Source organism: Thermobia domestica, chromosome 13 (assembly GCF_964235325.1).
Source record: "Thermobia domestica chromosome 13, izTheDome1.hap1.1, whole genome shotgun sequence".
Taxonomy (NCBI): Eukaryota; Metazoa; Arthropoda; class Insecta; order Zygentoma; family Lepismatidae; genus Thermobia; species Thermobia domestica.
Window position 1 is genome coordinate 138584377 of NC_137466.1, and position 19384 is coordinate 138603760.

General features: G+C 33.3%; 1 protein-coding gene across 1 annotated transcript in view; it reads right to left on the reverse strand.

Moving 5' to 3' along the window:
- Window positions 1-7694: 7694 nt before the first annotated feature.
- LOC145669300 (solute carrier family 23 member 2-like) overlaps window positions 7695-19384 on the reverse strand; it is a 44586-nt gene continuing 32896 nt past the window's right edge. Inside the window, exons 10-14 of the mRNA XM_081737613.1 lie at window positions 16962-17109; window positions 15471-15550; window positions 13095-13236; window positions 11749-11860; window positions 7695-7949 (exon numbers count right to left, since the gene is read on the reverse strand). Coding sequence (XP_081593739.1) covers window positions 7859-7949; window positions 11749-11860; window positions 13095-13236; window positions 15471-15550; window positions 16962-17109 — 573 coding nt within the window. The 3' untranslated portion in view covers window positions 7695-7858. The remainder of the gene's footprint in view (window positions 7950-11748; window positions 11861-13094; window positions 13237-15470; window positions 15551-16961; window positions 17110-19384) is intronic.

Genomic DNA, 19384 nt, shown 5'->3' on the forward strand with positions numbered 1-19384 from the left:
TATTCCGGTGATAACTTTGAATTTCACTTTGCAGAATAACAGTCCAGTTTTCAGCGAAGTCCACATGAAGTAAAATAGAATTTGTATCTTAAAATTTTATACGGTGCTTTTCGGTAGCATTTAATTCTCTTTGGATTTTCTTCATGTAGTCATGAATTACAATTCTTACAGTTAAACCAGCAATGTACGATACGATAACAGAAAGTGGCACAGTTTTTTAACGAGATTATTGTTTTCCATATGGCATATGTAACACTTTCATTTTCATCAGGATCAACAATTAAAGACTCCACACTTATTCCTTCCACTCCAGGACATAAACCACATTCTTGAAGAAGACAGTTGTAATTTTCTACGGATCATACTACTAAAGGAAATAGGTCACTCATGACAGCTTCAATACAGGCTGCACCTTTGATTTGTAGCAGCTAACTTAAAATTTGCACAATATACACACACACACATACACACTTCCCTCGCAGGTTGCGGACTGACCCACTTTAGTCGAATACTGTAAAATTCCGAGTAACCCATTCTTATATTGGGATTGTTCTGTTTAAAAAGTCAGTAAATTTCTTTGAAACGCGTAAGAAAACTTTTTTTTTCCTTTTTGTCCTCTTTCGATCACTGTAGTGACATCGCACTTAATCGAGACTTTGTCTGCAGCATTCCAAATCATCACTGAGCTAATAGTTCAGGCTTTTTGTAGATCATCAGAATTTATTGGATGGCCATTTCAAGTAAACTTAAAATTTGTGTGTTTCGTAATAGTAATTTCCACCTCAGATTATTTCGGTTTACGAAAACGGAGGAGTAGGGGGAGGCTCATTTTACTATTTCAGAGAGCCTTCTTGATCAAAATGATGAAAAAAAAAAAAACAGTCAAGAAAACCTTTTATTCTTCATTTAATGAATGTGAACCACAAACATCATCAAATCATTGCACTTTTATTGTTTGCAGTGTTGCTAACTGTGACATCAAAGTTAACGAAACTTCGATAACTTTAAAAGGCTGCAGTTAATTCATGAAGCATTGGTCGAGAATGGTATTTGGTGTGTTTATTATTCATGTAAAGTTGAACAATCTGACAAAATTTCAGAATTTTAAAAGAGGGTGTTTTCGAGAAAATGGCGCCCAAAAATGGCGATTTTTGAAAATTTTACAATTTCTCGAATTTTTTGCGACTAAACGGTTGCACACACAAGCGATACAAAATTTTTTCGGAAAGCGGGTAACCAGGTCTTACCAACCACGAAAACAGAATTTTAAAATTCGAACCGGAAGTGCTCGAAAAAAATTCGCAAACTTCGACTTTTCAGATAAATTGACGTTCATTTGTTAATTTATGTACAAAAAGATACGCATGCGCAAACCAAACTATAATAAAATATAGTTTATTTATATCCCTATGTACATACCACAACAAGAATTATAACTCTACCTGTCTCCATAGCCGAATGGTGAGGCTCCAAAGTTGACCATTTTCTATGTCTTCTACAATTCATAAATTGTACTCCCCGTCTTTGATGGCCCATTACTTGGCGGGAAAATTTTTTTCGACAAAACAAAAAAATATGGGTCTCTTAAAACATGTCTAGTTGCTATAAAAAAAGTTTCAACAATATCTGAGATGGTGATGGTACATGCTCTGCCTGAATTGAAATGGAAGGCACCAACACATTTTTAAGATGAGGTAGCTTCAGTTATTATTTCTTGCACATCCCTAGTAAGGACAGATCTTCATTATTATGGTAGCAGCATTATATAATAAAAAGAAAATCCATAAAGTTTTCACTGAATTTTGTATTTTCAAGCATCGATACGGCTCTTTCCCTCAGTGGAGAATTTTTCAACCATACTTTAACTACAATTATTTATTTTGATTTTATCAGACTTTATTGTTATTGTCTCAGTTAACTTTTGATTGGATATCTACGAGGGTAATCCCAAAGGTAAGGTATTCTAATTTTTTGGAAAGACAAAGAAACGTTTATTTTCAACAATGTGTACATCATTTTCAAGCTTGTTCATTTATCTATTTATGTACATAATTGGCATTTCGGGTGATGCATTTTTTGAGACACAATGGCAGTTTTTGTATGAACTTGTCACACCAGCTCGCCGCCATGTGTTTGAGGACTCATGGAACCTTATCTTTCATCCCGTCGTCGTTGCTGAAGAGCGTTCCCTGAAAAATCTTCTTACAACTTAGGAAAATCTCAGACGGGCATTCTGACGTGAGAAGTGGAATGTTGAGCAAGGTCGTAAGCATTCTACACGACAACGCTCTCCCTCACGTCGCCAGGAAAACAGTCGCTCTCCTGCAACAATTTGGATTGTGTGGGTTTAAGACTAAGAGTGTTGAAATGTAAACATTATCTCAAAACTGTAGGTTGACTGATACTTCCCTGGTATTGATCTTGATTGGTGCCCCCAGTGCCGCGTCCACAAAGCATTCAATAATACATCGACTTAGTGGTGAGGTTCTTTAAGTGAAGTAGAGTTACTTTTCCAAAGAAATAATCAATAACTTTACACCACATGCATCCCAGAGATCGGAAGAGTTGTATACTTCTACCTGTTCTGATACCTCAGAAATAAGATTCTGTAATACGAAAGATTGTATGCTTATACTTACTGGAAGCGCGAAGAGAAAGTATTTTTACACGACACATTTTCATTTCACTCTAAAACCTGAAGCACTTTATAATATGAATAACACAATCAGATGTAAAACAATTTTTGTAATAGTTTCGTAGTTTTAGTCTTTAGCCCCTTCACGTTTACGATACGCACGTAGATAACAGTACCCTGATGATTTATATGAGTGTCAAATACTGTCTAAAAAATGAAGATTTTATATTTTTAATGTCAAAACGAACTTTTGGTAATTATTTCTTCTTTTAGCATGTAATTATTTACTCAGAAGTTCCTTTTTAGTAGCTAGAGATGTAAATATTGGCAAGCACACAAACTAATGCATGTCCACTACTCTCACATTGCACAACGTAGAATGACACTTCCCCTCTCATTTGTTATGTAGTTAGTAGGAAACGGCTGTTTCTGGAAATTTTTTGAGTATTAATTAAACTCGTAAAACTTGAGAAACATAATTTCACTACATAGAAATTAGTTCGTTAACACAGTTTAGGAAAGTAAAGATTTATTCACTGATTATTAGTAAACAACAGTGTTTGTTCTTATTAGTTTTACACTTTACCTTTCTTACTTATCATCAGGTTCGAGAGTAATCAGTTCGTCTGTACATATTTAGTCACAAAGTTACAAGGATGTTATAAAATAGAGGATCTGCCAATACAACAAAATCTTGAAGCCATACGTCACAGTTTCACCACCCCTACTTTGCCTACCCCGTCCAATAAGATCGCAATATTTTGAGCCAACATTCATGGCGGAAACGAAAATAGCCAATCAAATGGTGACGGAAACGAAAGTAGCCAATCAGACGTGCCGATGCTTGGTTGGTTTTTGGCTTCATTCAGTTAATAGAATGAAAATACATAAGGGCAGATCCTATTTTTTATAATATCCTTATCAAGTTATTCTTTCTTCTAGTTTACAAGATTTTCTAGTTTTTCATTTTCCTTTGCACACTCCGCGCGACACAATAAGTCAAATAAATTACTGCCAGTACTGATACCAAATCTAAAAGTGGGCAGAAAAATCACCGCACAATTCTCTGTTTTGATAATTTCAGAGGGCCTAAAACTGGAGTGTCAATATTTCTTCTATCGATGCAAGCTACTATCTGCACCACCAAATTGATATATTTTTGAGAGGTCTTAATTTAGACCTGCATGAGTCTTCTCTGTTGTTTTGTGGTGTTTTTCGAGTATAGTCTACTAGAGGTTTTATAATAATAATAATAATAATAATAATAATAATAATAATAATAATAATAATAATATTATTATTATTATTATTATTATTATTATTATTATCATTATTATTATTATTATTTTAGAGACACGGTTTACCATACAAGTTTATTTACCGGAACACTTCAGTGGGTTTACGGCCTTCTGCATTCATTACAACATATGTTGAAACAACATATTTGCAAATCGTTAGAGTAATTTCTATATGCACTATATTCTATAAGTGGATTTCAGTTGCATGTGTCTCATTAACCATCTTGAAAAATACTTTTGTAATTAGTGACTTCATATAGATATTTCATAAATAATAATTCAACTTGAATAATAAAGGATATACTTGTAGAATTTTTATAAGCATACAATTTATAATAAACTTATTGTATACATGTAAATATACCTGTATTGTAAAGACTGAAAATAAAGAGAAACAGGAAGATACTTATGTGTGTAATTAGTTATTTACAATGATTCAAATGTAGAAAAGGTATTCAGAATTTATACAATCGCCACGGCCATTCAGCAGACTTTTGATGACCAAAAAATTCATCATTTTCAAGCTTGCAACTGATGAGTAACAGTCTTGTGACTACATTGTGTTCTGATCTCAGCTTTAACTCAAAAATGGAAGGAATGCTGCGTGAAACTTTTGCACAGCGATATTGATTTTTGAACATGAATAAAACAGCAAATTCACTATTTAGGGATTTAGAACTTCACTTGTGCAATATTATTTGTCATTTTCTAATAAATCTGATTATAATGTGTATATAAAAATACTTCTTGTTTCACATTTCTTTGTTTGGCGCGGGAGATCTGGTTTCGATTCCCGGCGGGAGCTCATGTAGTTCGGATTCCACGTTAATCAGTAGGTCCACGTCGCATATAGCCTCGCTTGTGAACGGGACGTTAAACTCAAAATCAACTCAACTCAACTCACATTTCTTTGTATTCTATTCGTATTAGTTTTCACAGTCAGCTCCTCCGTGGCTAAGCGGTTAGCGTTCGCGCCTTTGGCGTGGGAGGCCCGGGTTCGATTCCCGGCGGGAGCTCATGTGGTTCGGATTCCACGTTAATCAGTAGGTCCACGTCTCATATAGCCTCGCTGCTGAAAGGGACGCTAAACTAAAATCAACTCAACTCAACTAGTTTTCACAGTTATCCAACTGCTGAGGCAAATATTAGACTTGTCCAGTAGCTAAAATCTTATGGTACAGTTCAAGAATATCCCATTGGACGCACATCAGTGATTTGAATTAGCAAAGGAAAAATATTTTCACTAAGCTACTACACTACCTAAATGTATGAAGGGAAGGTAGCAGTTAGTTGGAAATCAGACATTGTTGTTTCTCCCTCTATGATATTAAGCCCAAAGGAGGGAAAGAGTTTTTGCAGGTCGAACATTTGTGTTTCTATATGAGCCCCATCCACATAAATTTTTGGCTTCCACAAGTTAGTCTGGCTACACCACTGTCACAGGGAATGTATGTAACTCTGCGTTTTATTTTACACATAATCTCAGCATTTGTTTCGTAAACAGGGAATATCTGAATAAAGAGGGCAGTCTCGTGTCCAAGATATAATCACCGGATCTCTCGAGTATCAAGCTAACGATTTAACATTGATAAACTGCAGTTTGATTACTTCAATATGACTAAGTTTGATTTTGTCTTGGACATCACCCAGCACGCCAACGTACTCACCCCTATGGTCCAGTGTCTTTGGTACGGAACTTGGGATTTGCAATGCAGACTGCTGATGAACGTGGGTTCGTAATCTAGTACGATACGATATGCGATATGCGAGTACGTTTCATATCCTCTCTTTTAAAAATACATGTAATGTTTACATAATAAAAATGCGTGTGAGATACATTTCTTTCGTCTTGAAAAAAGAGTTTTCCACTGTATTTCGTGCTCTATTCATAATCCCGAAAACTACGGCAAACAGTCGTAAACAATCGCACTCGGATGATAACCAGAGTTAAAATGTGTTACACCGGAATACTTTCTATTTCCTCCCTCGCTGAAAAGGGAAGAAACCTCAGCGGGTGAGTGTTACAGATTATCTTGTTCACCATTCCGGTGGTTACCTTGTGTTTATTTCCAGGAATGAGTAAGGTGCACATTATTTTTATCTTTAGCTGACCCCTCGGAGATAAAACATTACGCAGAAATGATAAGAAACGAACTAGAAGCTTTCGAAGTGTGGGTGTGGAGAAGAATGGAGCGAATTAGCTGGGTCGTGCGGAAAACGAATGAGAAGGTGTTAGAAATGGTAGGGGAGAAAAGAACAATTTTAGATACTATTAAGAAGAGGAAGAGGAACTGGTTGGGACATTGAATGACAAGGAACTGTATCATGAGGAACGTTTTAGAGGGTATGGTGGCAGGAAAGAGAGGGAGAGGGCGAAGGAGCCTACAATTAATGGAGGTTAGTAAAACTGAAAAGTCGTTCGTGAAGACGAAGAGGTTAGCGGAAGAAAATGGAACATTGAAGCTTCTCAATTGCAGCAGGTGACCTGTCAATAACAACAGAATAGCTAACGATAATGATTAAATTGGAGATTAACTGAACGAAGAGAACTCCAAATGACAGGTGTGTCAGATGCATGTTTTAAAAACATGAAAGTTGTAATGAACAAAACATGTTCTTTCTCAAACTTTCAATTGGTACGAATTTGTAATATTTCGAAGCAAGAAGTTTGACAAAAAAAAAATTCTGAGTATGCTAACGATTGCAATCTCAAATTGGGGGTATGTGGAGCGAATTTCTCTAGGGGGTGTCCATTGAAGTTCAGGAAAGTGTTGGGAGTGTAGGAAAATCCCTGTATCGGATGGACTGGTCAGCGGTCTAGGAGGAGTTGGCCACAAAACAACGTTACATTGATATTTGCTTTCTGCATTGAATATATAGAAAATACCCCTTGTCTTTCCACCTAAAACGGAAACTTTCAAAAATACTGGAGCACGTATTCCCCTAGTTTAATGAGGATTTAATTTACCGAGTTACATTTTTCTAACTCAACGGACTCTGAGATATTGCATTTTGGCCTAAATTTTTGAATGTCTCTACCATCTTCCCGACAAGCCCTTCAGGGTAACTATTGTGATGAAAATCTAAGTTAGCTGAGGTTAACACATGTATCAAAAATCATCAAAATCGGTCGAGGCATGTAAGATTAGTTAAGCGTCAAACACGTTTACTTTTCATTTTTATGGATATAGACCAAGATGCAAGCGCAGTTTTAGATGCTATCCAGAAACTGACCTTCCAAGACCTCAACTTGTTATGTTTCGTCCTTCGTCGTCTGAGTGCGAGTCGTTTGCTCTGGGAACGCATATTAATGGACATGATCTATATGTATATATATTTACCTTATCCTTGTTTTGTGTTCAACTTATAGCTTTTGTCTGCTGCTGGTATACCCAATAATGGCCCTATATGAAAGACCAAAAAAAGCCAATTTTATCATCCAAGGCTCCAACGTACAGTCTCTGAAAGCACATATAATGCTAATATTCAACATAGCTGCACATATAATGTTAAAGTTATGTTTTCTCGAAGATGCTAAAGTATTGAATGACTATTGATGGCCAAGAAGAGGGCAACGTCTTATACAAGACAACGCGATGAAACGAAATTGGTTTTATAATGACATAGAAGAGCTTTTGTGCTCCTCTCTACAATAGGTTATTTAGTGATTATTTCAAAACAAGAATGTCTATTTGAGTCACGTTGTTTATACATAAAATTTATATTCCATCACATAAGAAAAAAACTGCAACTTACTTTAAATAGAGAATTGTATTTTACTTACATTTACATCATATATGTAACTATTTACAAATGCTTATTTTGTACTATGTACAAGATGACTTGTTTGTGAAACCTTAACTGTGATCATAGTGGTTTAGTGCACGTAAAACTCAAATAACTTGAACCAAAACTGGTAACCATCCTATATGCTATTCTTATCCTTCTTCAGTAGACGTCTGATATTCCATCCTTCAAAAGGCGGCAGGAATGGTACGTATTTGCTCCATTTCCAGCTGAAATAACAAACGTACGATAATATTGTAACAATGGAAAATATATAGGTTACCAAATATCGTAAATTGAATATATAGGGTAAGAAAATTAATATTTTGTTTAAAATCGATCATTTATAGTTCGATAATTCAAGGATGTAAAAAATGCCTCGAGATAATTTACTTCAATTTGAACAAATTTTGTAAAGAAGTATACAGTAAAATGACTTTTATCCTGCTTTGTAAGTGGCTAAGTATATTCTTATTTTAAACGTATTGAGTAACGTGTAATTAAACTAAGAAAGTATTGGACGGAATGTCATACATTTAGATATATTTGAGAGTTCATGACCACAGAATAATGACAGACCGATACAGAAAGCAATCACATATTTAGAAATTGAAACATTACAAAGAATATAAAGTAAACTGGAGTTAATAATACATTTTGTTACTGCTGTATCGTTTAAATTACTGATTGACTAGCGTCATTATAACATGAATAGCATTTTAATTCTTCCATTCATCGTGACTTTGAGACATGTTAATGCATACAGTTATGAAGCTATTTACTGAAATCCAAATACAAAAGACATAAAACAATTGACTCGGAAGAAACAATTTTGCCATTATTCAGTTCTGTGTACTTTCTAACATGACACCTAAAACGTTACTGATAAAACTCTTTCAAACGAAAACGCGTATTTTAAAGACACTATTACATTGTAAAGATGTTTATCGAAATTTAGTTTTAGTTTTTTGCCAGAAATATTTAATATTTCAAAGCTTGTACTTTGTCAGGTATCAGCTTTTACTTCGAATTTAAATGTTATTGCAATTTCGATACCTCTATAGCACAAACATTTTATTGTTATAAAAAGGTTTCATGCACAATTATCACAATAAATTATATAAGTGCATTAGTCATGTATAAACAAGATAAGTGCAGTCATTATTATCATCAAACATAGTTAGTCTATTGCTGGATCGTCTCTACAACTATTTCCTACAACCATATATCTTTGACAATTCTTTTCCGTGTTCGCCCGCAATGATTTTTTTTTTTTAATTTTGTCACACCACCTTGAATGAGAAGATTTCCCAGCTTGTTCCTTGGATTTTGAGATACGGGCTTTTGGATTGCCTTTCTCCACCACTGATCATCAATTTTGCCATTATTCAGTTCTGTATACTATCTAACATGACACCTAAAACGTTACTGATAAAACTCTTTCAAACGAAAACTCGTATTTTAAAGACGCTATTACATTGTAAAGATGTTTCTCGAAATTTAGTTTTAGTTTTTTGTCAGAAATATTTTATATTTCAAAGCTTGTATTTTGTCAGATATCGGCTTTTACTTCGAATTTAAATGTTATTGCAATTTCGATACCTCTATAGCACGAACATTTTATTGTTATAGAGGTTTCATGCACCATTATTACAATAAATTATATAAGTGCATTAGTCATGTATAAACAAGATAAGTGCAGTCATTATCATCATTAAACATAGTTAGTCTGTTGCTGGATGGTCTCTCCAACTATTTCCTACCACCATATATCTTTGACAATTCTTTTCTGTGTTCGCCCGCAAGGATTTTTTATTTTGTCACACCACCTTGTATGAGAAGATTTCCTAGCTTGTTCCTTGGCTTTTGAAATACGGGCTATTGGATTGCCTTTCTCCACCACTGATCACCAATTCCCTTTGCAACATATTCATCCAACTACAACGTCAGGGCCTTTATTTTCACTATGATATTCATCACTCCTGTCATCTTTATTATTTTAGTATTTCTTTTATTGTCGTTGCTAGAATACATTTCTCCAAGCTTTGTTGTGTAATTTGCAGATAGCATATATATGTTTTATCTTAATGTATCTTAATGTAATGTATGTTTTATTTTAATATACGACCAATTTGGTAGAATACTTTCATCAAAATGTACCCGCTTAAGGCATATCAGAATTTTGCTTTCAAGTATGAAGCTATTTACCTTAATGCACAACCTAACCCTTCTTGTTGGTGTAGTAGCTAGCGAATGCACTATTGTGCATCAAATCTTGGGTTCTATTCCTGGTGGTTCCTTTCCATTTTCAACTGTAGGATTCTATTGACAGTACGTAATTACATCACTCAATCAAAGCACTCCCTCCAGCTTAACTGAACACCTCTGTTAGTTTCCAGTCTAATGATGCCATCCATAGAAACATTCTGTTTTAGGTAAACGAAGTATTCCATGTTCCATTGCGAACTAATTCCACACTTTCATGAAATATTGGTTCTTTTTTCTGTAATATTGAATGTCACATTCTGCAATATTTAAGATTAACAGAATAATGACCAAGTGTAATTTACTGTGATTTCCCCGATAATTCTTCCATATTATTCTTGTTTGGACACATTTCAGTGTATATTTGGGTGAATTGACGTGATGGAATTATAATTACAAGAGGAGTTATTGTGTCACTGGGACTAAAGTTCAAATAGGAATTATAGTGTCACTGAGGTCAAAGTTCAAGGACTACATGCAATACATGTATACCTAGATATCAGTAGATACTTCAGTAGGTAATGTTTCAGAACATGATGTTTCAGAATCCTTGAATTCAAAAATCTCACCGTTTCAATTATCAAGAAATGTGTTCCTGTTAAAATATATATACAGTCGCGAATCCAGGATATGATCAACGCAGGGGCTAAACTATAGTTTGCCGCTATATCTAGTGTAAAGAAAGTAGGATTGAAGCCCATTTTATCCAGTGTAGACCTGAGTGTCAAGGGGAGCTATAGCCTCTATAGTCCTCCTCTTGGATCCGCGCCTACATATATATATATATATATATATATATATATATATATATATATATATATAGAATAGAATAGAATAGAATACTTTATTAATCATTGAACAACTACATGTTGTAATAGATTTCGTCAGGAATAAAATTAATACATATAATAATAGAAGATAATATAAAAGAAATAAATATAATAATAATAATAGTGACAATAACAATGAATATTACAATATTCAGTAATATAATATACATATTATTATTACACTAACTTATGCTAGGAGTTAATCATCATGCACTCCTCAAACTCTTTCAAACTATATAGGCAGTGGTCTATAAGCATGTTTTTAATATATCTTCTGAAATCTGTCAAATTCATTACATGCGTAGTTTGAGGGAGCAAATTAAATAATTTTATACCATTATATTTGTAACTTTGTTGTGTCTTACATAATCTAACATGTGGAGTGTCAATCTAAACTTAGACCTAGTATTATATTCATGTATATTTCCACGTACAGTAAACAAATCAGGGTTTTCTTTTACGAACATTAAACAGTTGTAAACGTATATAGATGGTACAGTCATGATTCGATATTTTTTAAACAGTTCCCTACAGGATATTGTGTCTGGTAAACCTTCAATACACCTAACCGCTCTCTTTTGCCATTTGAAAATAGAATGAGCTCCAGTAGAGTTACCCCACAATAAATTCCCATATAGTAAGTGGGTATGAAAGAAAGCGTAGTTTGATGTTATCATTAGTTCATGTCCCACACTTCTTCTAAGCTTCCTCAACATATATATATATATATATATATATATATATATATATATATATATATATATATATATATATATATATATATATATATATATATATATATATATATGTGTGTGTGTGTGTGTGTGTGGTATATTCAACTTTTTTTACAAAAAAGTTAGTATTCAAATTCCTCCTCAAGTATTCAAACATTTGCATGGACTAAAAAAGTAATTACTCTATATACATATTGTACCTGTTAATTTTTTCCATTCCGTACGGCATGTCGTAGCAATTGGTACCTGAGGATCCATCCTTCTCTTTTCCTGTCTGTCGCCATTTTGTTAACCCTCTTTCCTCATCAGTACCTGTACAAAATTAATACCATATATTGTACACATTAGCACTTATAAAACTTAATTTGATTACACTTTTCTTTACATAGATAAAAAAGTAAAACATATTTCATTTTTCTTATATAAAAGAAATGGTTGGTTGAAATTGAGCGTCATTTTTCAGCACAGAAGCTATATGAGACGTGGACCCATACAGTTTAAGGTTGAATTCGAACCACCGTAGTAAGTTCAAATTTCCAAGCCTTTTCATCGGATATCAAACGCATGATCCCGTTATTGAAAACACTAGAATACAATATTGAATTCCTTGAACAGGAACATTTTAGTGGATAATATTTTTATAACTCTGTATCGAATTATTTCTTGATTTACACATATTAAAGCACACTTCATTTATGTCCTCAAAATTGACTACCCACTCTGTTACTTCTTAGTTCATGAGTTTTCAAATTTAAAATTAATCAAATTTTAAAGAGAATAATTAATTGTTTCAAAAATAGATCACTCAAGAAAATTTATCTCCTGCGCCAAATGGTACAAAAATGTTTGAATAAAATAAGATTGCTCATAATGACATTTAATTTAAGGCTACATATTGAAATTGTATTTGTTATACTGTCAAACAAAACCAAATTACTGGAAAAACATTGTTCCACAATACTACAGTGTTTCACGACGAATTGTTGGCAAACACACTGATGGCATCCTAATTACACACCAGTGTGTAATCGGAGATACACCATTAAATAAGAATCTTACTTATAAATGAAAAGATGTTAGTCTGTTTGTCACGCTAATAGTGTACCTGTGCTGCCTCATGCCTGATACTAGTAGATGTCGCTAGTGCTGGCAATTTAGAGATTTAAAACTATTGGTATTCAATTCCAGCCTAAAAACTATAATTATATTAACAATTATTTTTATAATAGGGCAAGTGCCTTAGTCATATTTAGATTTGAGCATTAACATGGTTCGAGTAAGAGTGGAAGGGAGAGCTATTAGGTTGAACAAATGCAACACGTGTCTTCTGTGTATAAAGTCATGTACGAATTATAGTGATGATGCCATTACGTTTTATCTAGCCTTTTTCCAAAATATGCATGTGTAAAGAGAACTACACTAATACAAATATTACAGGATTTCCTTAGTACAAAATCAAGAAATAATACTGTAAAAAATCTTCATGATATTTAGACAATTTACAGAAGCTGTAAAGAGTAACCTAAATAAAAATGTAATCTTTTACCTGGCACTGTATTATCTAATAAGAAACCAATGAACCCTGCAACGAACATACTGGTGCTAAGGAGGACGGTAATTAGCTGGTCGAGAAATTCACTTCCGGTGTTTATCACATTTGGGTTCGCAGTTAGCCACCTTGGAAGTACCTGAAATTAGATACTCGTTTTTATTTATAATTTAACCATGACTCAGAAAAATCACTCTGACTTAAGGTTGCATATGTGTAACAAAACAAGTGTGGATAAAAGTGTATATTCTTTTGTTCGGTTGCTGGTAAACATGTATACTTCACCCAGGTACTTTTTTCTCAATATCTTAAGAATGAATGGAGAAAGTTGAAGACAGTTTCATTTTACATAATAGAGACAGTGATGCGCAACATGTGTTGAATATTTTACTCAAATTTATGAATTTGTTTCGAAGTCTGTACATGCTATTACCAGAGAATATATTAAGGGTTATTCAAAAAGCAGGTTTCTGATCTTCTGGTAAATTTTTGTTTCTCGGTTGGCGACATTGTTTTGTATTGTTGCTTTACCCAGAAACATTCCGATTGTCACCTTAGTCTGAATTTCTCGCATTTCTTCAGTCTGTGTTTAGCCATGGAGCAGTTTATTATAGTTAACGTGCTAATTGTGAAAACTTTTTATCAAAACGGAGAAAGTTATGCAGCAACTGTCAGGCAACTTCGCTCGCTTCTAGGGCTAATTGAGGCTCCGAATGAATGAACACTTTGCAGACTTATGAAATTCATTGAAACGGGTTCAACAGTGAACATTAAATGTCCTGGGCGTCGTCGTAGTGGTCGTTTTGAGCAAAACGTTGCAGTGGTTCGTGACTGTGTGGCTGTTAGTCAAGCAGTCATAACGAATTCCACGAACACAGTTATTGCATGCCAGCGCAGTAGAGGAGGTCATATGCCCAACGTCATTCACCATGTTTGAAATCCGAATGTGTGATGAATATGTTTATGAATTTAGTTAGTGTGTTTTGAAAAAAAAAATAAAGTTCTTAATTTCATGTAACAAACAGACACGCTTTTTGAATAACCCTATATTATGGTTCTAACAGAGGTAATGTAGATGTTAGTATTTTGGGTGAATGGAAACCCTACGTACAGCTAAAATACCTTAGCTGCACGTAAAGTTTTTTGAATCTTCAACTCTACTGCACTAGGAAGGAAATAAATTCGAGGTTGAACTTAATATTTGTTATATCAACTGTATGAATGGTTGACATATTTGTCATTTCGATATAAAGTAATGAACAATGAAAACTATAAACAATCTCTGTGTATTGACTAAATTCAGTTAATTGAAAGGAATTGTAGATTTTCCAACTGTAACAGTCCAAAAGTTTTAAAATACTATTTAGCAGGAAATGCTTCGCTTTTGGAATATGTTTTAATAATAATAATAATAATAATAATAATAATAATAATAATAATAATAATAATAATAATAATAATAATAATAATAATAATAAAACGGAAGCCGAAATCCTTCAGATGTGATTTTTATTTCGTTAAATAATTTATGAACATTAATTCCTTTTAAAATCCTTTCAAATGAATTTTTCCACTGTTACCAAAATTCATGTGTAACTGTTGTCATTTCGCTACAAAGTAATTTTAGCTTCCTTTCATTTGCAAATTTCGGCAAAATATTTCTTTTTTGTTCTACATATTATAACCAGCACATTGAAAGACAGCTGATCTGATAGTTTCAGGTTTACTTAATCTAATTTATTTATTTATCACTTTCTTCTTTTATTGAAAGACAATTGAGTCATTTGGCAATTGAATTTTTTAAATTATATATATATATATATAAAGACAATTCACTTGCTTCTTATGGAATAGTCAGTAAACCCAGTCTCATAAGTACCTGGGTAGTATGGCACATCTCTTTCAGCCTTCCAGCATGTGGATATTCTTTGAAATTACCATGCTATTTGCACATTTAAAGTTCGAGATAACTACACACCTATTTTTTCCTAGTGCCTTGCTTACAACATTTTAGGGAAAAATTAGGTTACCAATATCTTTTTATTATCAATTCATATCATAATTGATTTACTCAGAATCAATTTGTGTAAAAAATTATTAAAAAAATAGCTAACACAAATATTACTTATTTTCGCAATATCATCGCATCGGGAATCAAAATCAAATTTTTGTTTTCATAAATTTAACGAAACATTAAGGACGCCACAACATGACTTAGCCATAAAATTGCATATTAGTTTATATGCTTTTGATATTGTGAACCGAAATATTTAACCACAATATATATTTGAAGAAATTAGTATCTTATTAAGTACAATTTACTCACGTAGTCAGGTGACATAAATATTTAATTTAGGCGAAATAAAAACTTACCAAGGAGAAAAATATTGAAAATCCGATTATGTACATATTTCTGAAGGAATTTAGTGATACGAAATCCAACGTTGATATACCTGTGGATACAGTAGTAATACAAAAGAAATAAAATTAAGTTAAACATGCTTTTATTGTAAGTACATTAAAAGCTATAAATTACATTATAACTATAATAATAGTGGTACAGTGTTTTTCCTTTCTGAGAATGAATTAGTTTAAAGTTTCTTTCCAGCACCGAGGCTATACAAGTCGAAATCTACTACTTCAAGTGGGATCCGAAACATCACTCACGAGTCTTTTTGACGTAAATGTTCAGAGGAATCAAGGTCGGGAATACACAGAGAGAAATACGTTATAATAATAATAATAATAACTTCTCACTATATATTACTGTTATTAGTCTATAGTGATCAACGTTAAAAGCGGAAATGGTTCATTTCTACCACTTCCGGTCTACCATCTCCATCAACGAACTTGATTCATAATTTTTTATTGATATATTATATCTTACCCTTTGTATTGTACCAAACGTTTCTTGTATTTTGCCAAACTTATTATATCCTTTGTATTATACCCTTCTCTAGGTTTTCAACATTGCTTCTTGTGACACAAACTGCTTGTACTGCTGACTATTTCTGACGTTCCACGTCAATGACTACGAGATCACTTAACGTTACTATATGTCAACAAACTCTTCTGTTTCCATTTTGCTATTGGTTAATGATACTTACCATTGATTTGGTGTTCATGATGCCAAGCTTAAAGGTCCGTTACGTCAACCTCCGTGCATGTGGTCTATCGAAGACTTGATTTTACAAGATTATTGCCTCCGAAACAGCACTGCCAACCCGAAATCGGTTTCCACTTTGGAGTGTAGGGTACAAAACGGTTGTCATATTTGTGTTAAAGGATTTTCTTTTTCAAAATGGCACATTTTAAGAAGCACTTTCAATTTAAACTTTACTTCTTTCTGCTGTAAAATTATCAATTGTAGAAATGCTCTCTTTAGAAAATAAGGTCTCAAATGTTTAGTATATTCCTAAAATAATTTTGTGTTGAATATATCCTTCCCTTCAGAGTAAGAAATATTTGAAACAGGAATAGGTATTTCAGCATTGATCTCTCAGGCTTTTAATGATGTTTAGTGTTTAGAAGAAAAATTTATGATTTTTTTTCAATCTTTCACAGCTTTCACAATTATACAATAGCAGAAAATATAGGTTGAAATGAATTGACGTATCAGTCGTTTTCACATCTGCTATAATCAAATATTTTATTTCTTATGTTTCATTCAAAATAATACTTGCGTGTATTTTACTTACTATAGGAGTATAGATATATATTTCCACTTTTCCAATAGAAGTAATTAAATTTCAGAATAATTCACTTATTATCAAGTCTATGGCACATTGGATGATTATGAAGTTGATAAAGTATTAACGTTATCCATCATTTCAGTTTTCTCTTAACAATCTAAGGTATACTTGCCTACAGCCGCAACCATTCCAAAAGTAACGCAGAACACTCCTCCAATCACAGGGCCTGGAATCATAATGAAGAAGGCTCCTACTTTGCTAAAAACTCCCAGTATAATCATTATGATGCCAGCGTATTGGACTACACGACGGCTTCCTACCTGAAAGAAGTGTAATACTGTATAGGTGTATTTCAGTTACTGCAATACAGAGAGAAGAGTATAAATAAAACTAAAGCTAAGCCAACATACTAATCTAAACCAACATTTATGAATTGGTTCATGGATTCAGAATAGATCAGTAGTTAGGATTTGCCTTTGGTTTTTACTTTTATTAAGGCTAGCTATCACTATCACCCAAAAGAAAGTTGCGCTATTTAAGCAGAAAGGAAAATAATAAAGATTGACACGTGATTATTATTATTTGATTTAACTAAGTGATTATTATTTATTCATTTCATTTTGATATTTTAGCTTTTTTATTTCACGAATTTCCCCGTAACTATAACGTTGTAATAAAAAATTAAACAAAAATTAATTTTGGAATGATATTAGGATGAAAATGCACTTGGTAAAACAGCACAGTGTTATTGAATAAATGCACTCTTTTAATCTTATGAACTTTTAACTGAGGACGTTGCAACACAGTTAATGAAACAATCTCATTGTAGAACATGTGATGAAGGAATTGTGGTGATGAATATCATAAATGAGAAATAATGAATGAAAAGATTAATGTTAGCGGATGGGAGCGAGAATCGGTAAAGTGGAAATAGAATCTCATTTTACTATAGACTAAAGGCCTATAGAAGTGAGTGTGGTCAACGTCGTATAAGATCAGAGAAAAGTATTCGTCAGTCAGTCAAAGTATTCGTCAGTAACGATTGGAATTACGTTAGTGAGTTAGTTCTCGATGTGTAATATTTGTTGGTGGTGTTTTGAAGTGACAAATAATTGAAGAAGACTTAAAGATGAAAGTAATAACAATCGCAAATCAAAATTATATTTAGGTCGTATACTATTTGGACGGTATTATGCATTAATTGACCAAGCGCCAAAACATGGTTCTGAGAGATTGAAGAAAACACAAATATGTTACCATTACGATCCAGTTCTTGGCGCTTGGTCGAATAACTTTTCCTGAAGGTTTAAACAGTATAGTTTCAGACCATTTTTTAAAACATTATTTACATTCTGTCCTACACACTGTTGTAAAAATCTCGAAAATCGAAAAATGCGCTTGGTCAATTAATGTATAACACCGTCCATTTGAGAATCGATCTTGAATTTTTATTTTAACCGATAATGGTGTTAGAGAAAGAAGAAATCCTAGCTGGAACCAAATAAGAGATCCGATTTTGTGGGCATTGGACACACAGGTGGAGCTCGCTGTGACACAGGGAAAGCTATAAGAAAATAATATTAATTTAATGTCTAATTAAAGTTGACGCTTCGTAGTTGAATGTTGGCAAGCAGTCATAGTTTGTTGAGTAAAGGTGCATTTTTAAAGAACGTATGAATTTGAAAGCTAAGATAAAGAAGTAATTTATTAATAGCTGTAACTACATAGGATACTTCGAATTTCGATTAACAAATTAATGCATTCTGTGAAACAGACCTACATAAAAGACTTTTAAAATGGATTTATTTTAAATATTGAGTCTTTTGATGTAGCTACACGAAGAAAAGTTCAGCAAGTAGCAGTGTATTTGACTCTTTCAGAAGACAGGAAGATTCCAACTTTTTTATCGGTAATGGATTAATAGACATATGAAGAGCTTATAAACTTCTGTGATCCACAAATACCACTACGAAGACGTATACAGAATTGAAAGTCTCTATGATGGGTTATTGCGGACGAAAGATGCCCGAAATTGTGAAAATGTACCAGTTTCATAACATAAAACAAAGTACCAAACAGTAGTATAGTTCATAATATCCGAGAAATCAAGCAATTCCAAGACTTTTTGTTTTGAGGAGTTCAACTATAACTGGATAATGCCTCGAGCACTCTTTAAGGAATCAATTTGTATTGAGCCTTAATGATAATAATACAGCAAGAAGACAAATGCTGGCTGAAACGTCGCTAACTTTACGACAATCTAGGTGGCTATTTGGCTAGCGAATGTGCCTTCAGTGTAGGAGAGCCAAGTTTGATTCCTGGTGGAAACTCATGTGGTTCGGATTCTATGTTAAGCTGTAGGTCCACGTCTTATATAGCTTCGGTTTTGGAAACATTAAACACCAAATTAACGAATCGACCAAACGGTGATCACTAATATTAAATTATTCGCGCAGTTGATGACTGACAGCATTTAGCTTCGGTATTGGTTGCAAAATGTAATTTAAGAGCTCGCACTAAGTTGGACCTAACAATTACTTTTTTAATTTCAATTTCAAGACCCCATTCGATTATAGGACCTTCTCTCTCCAACTT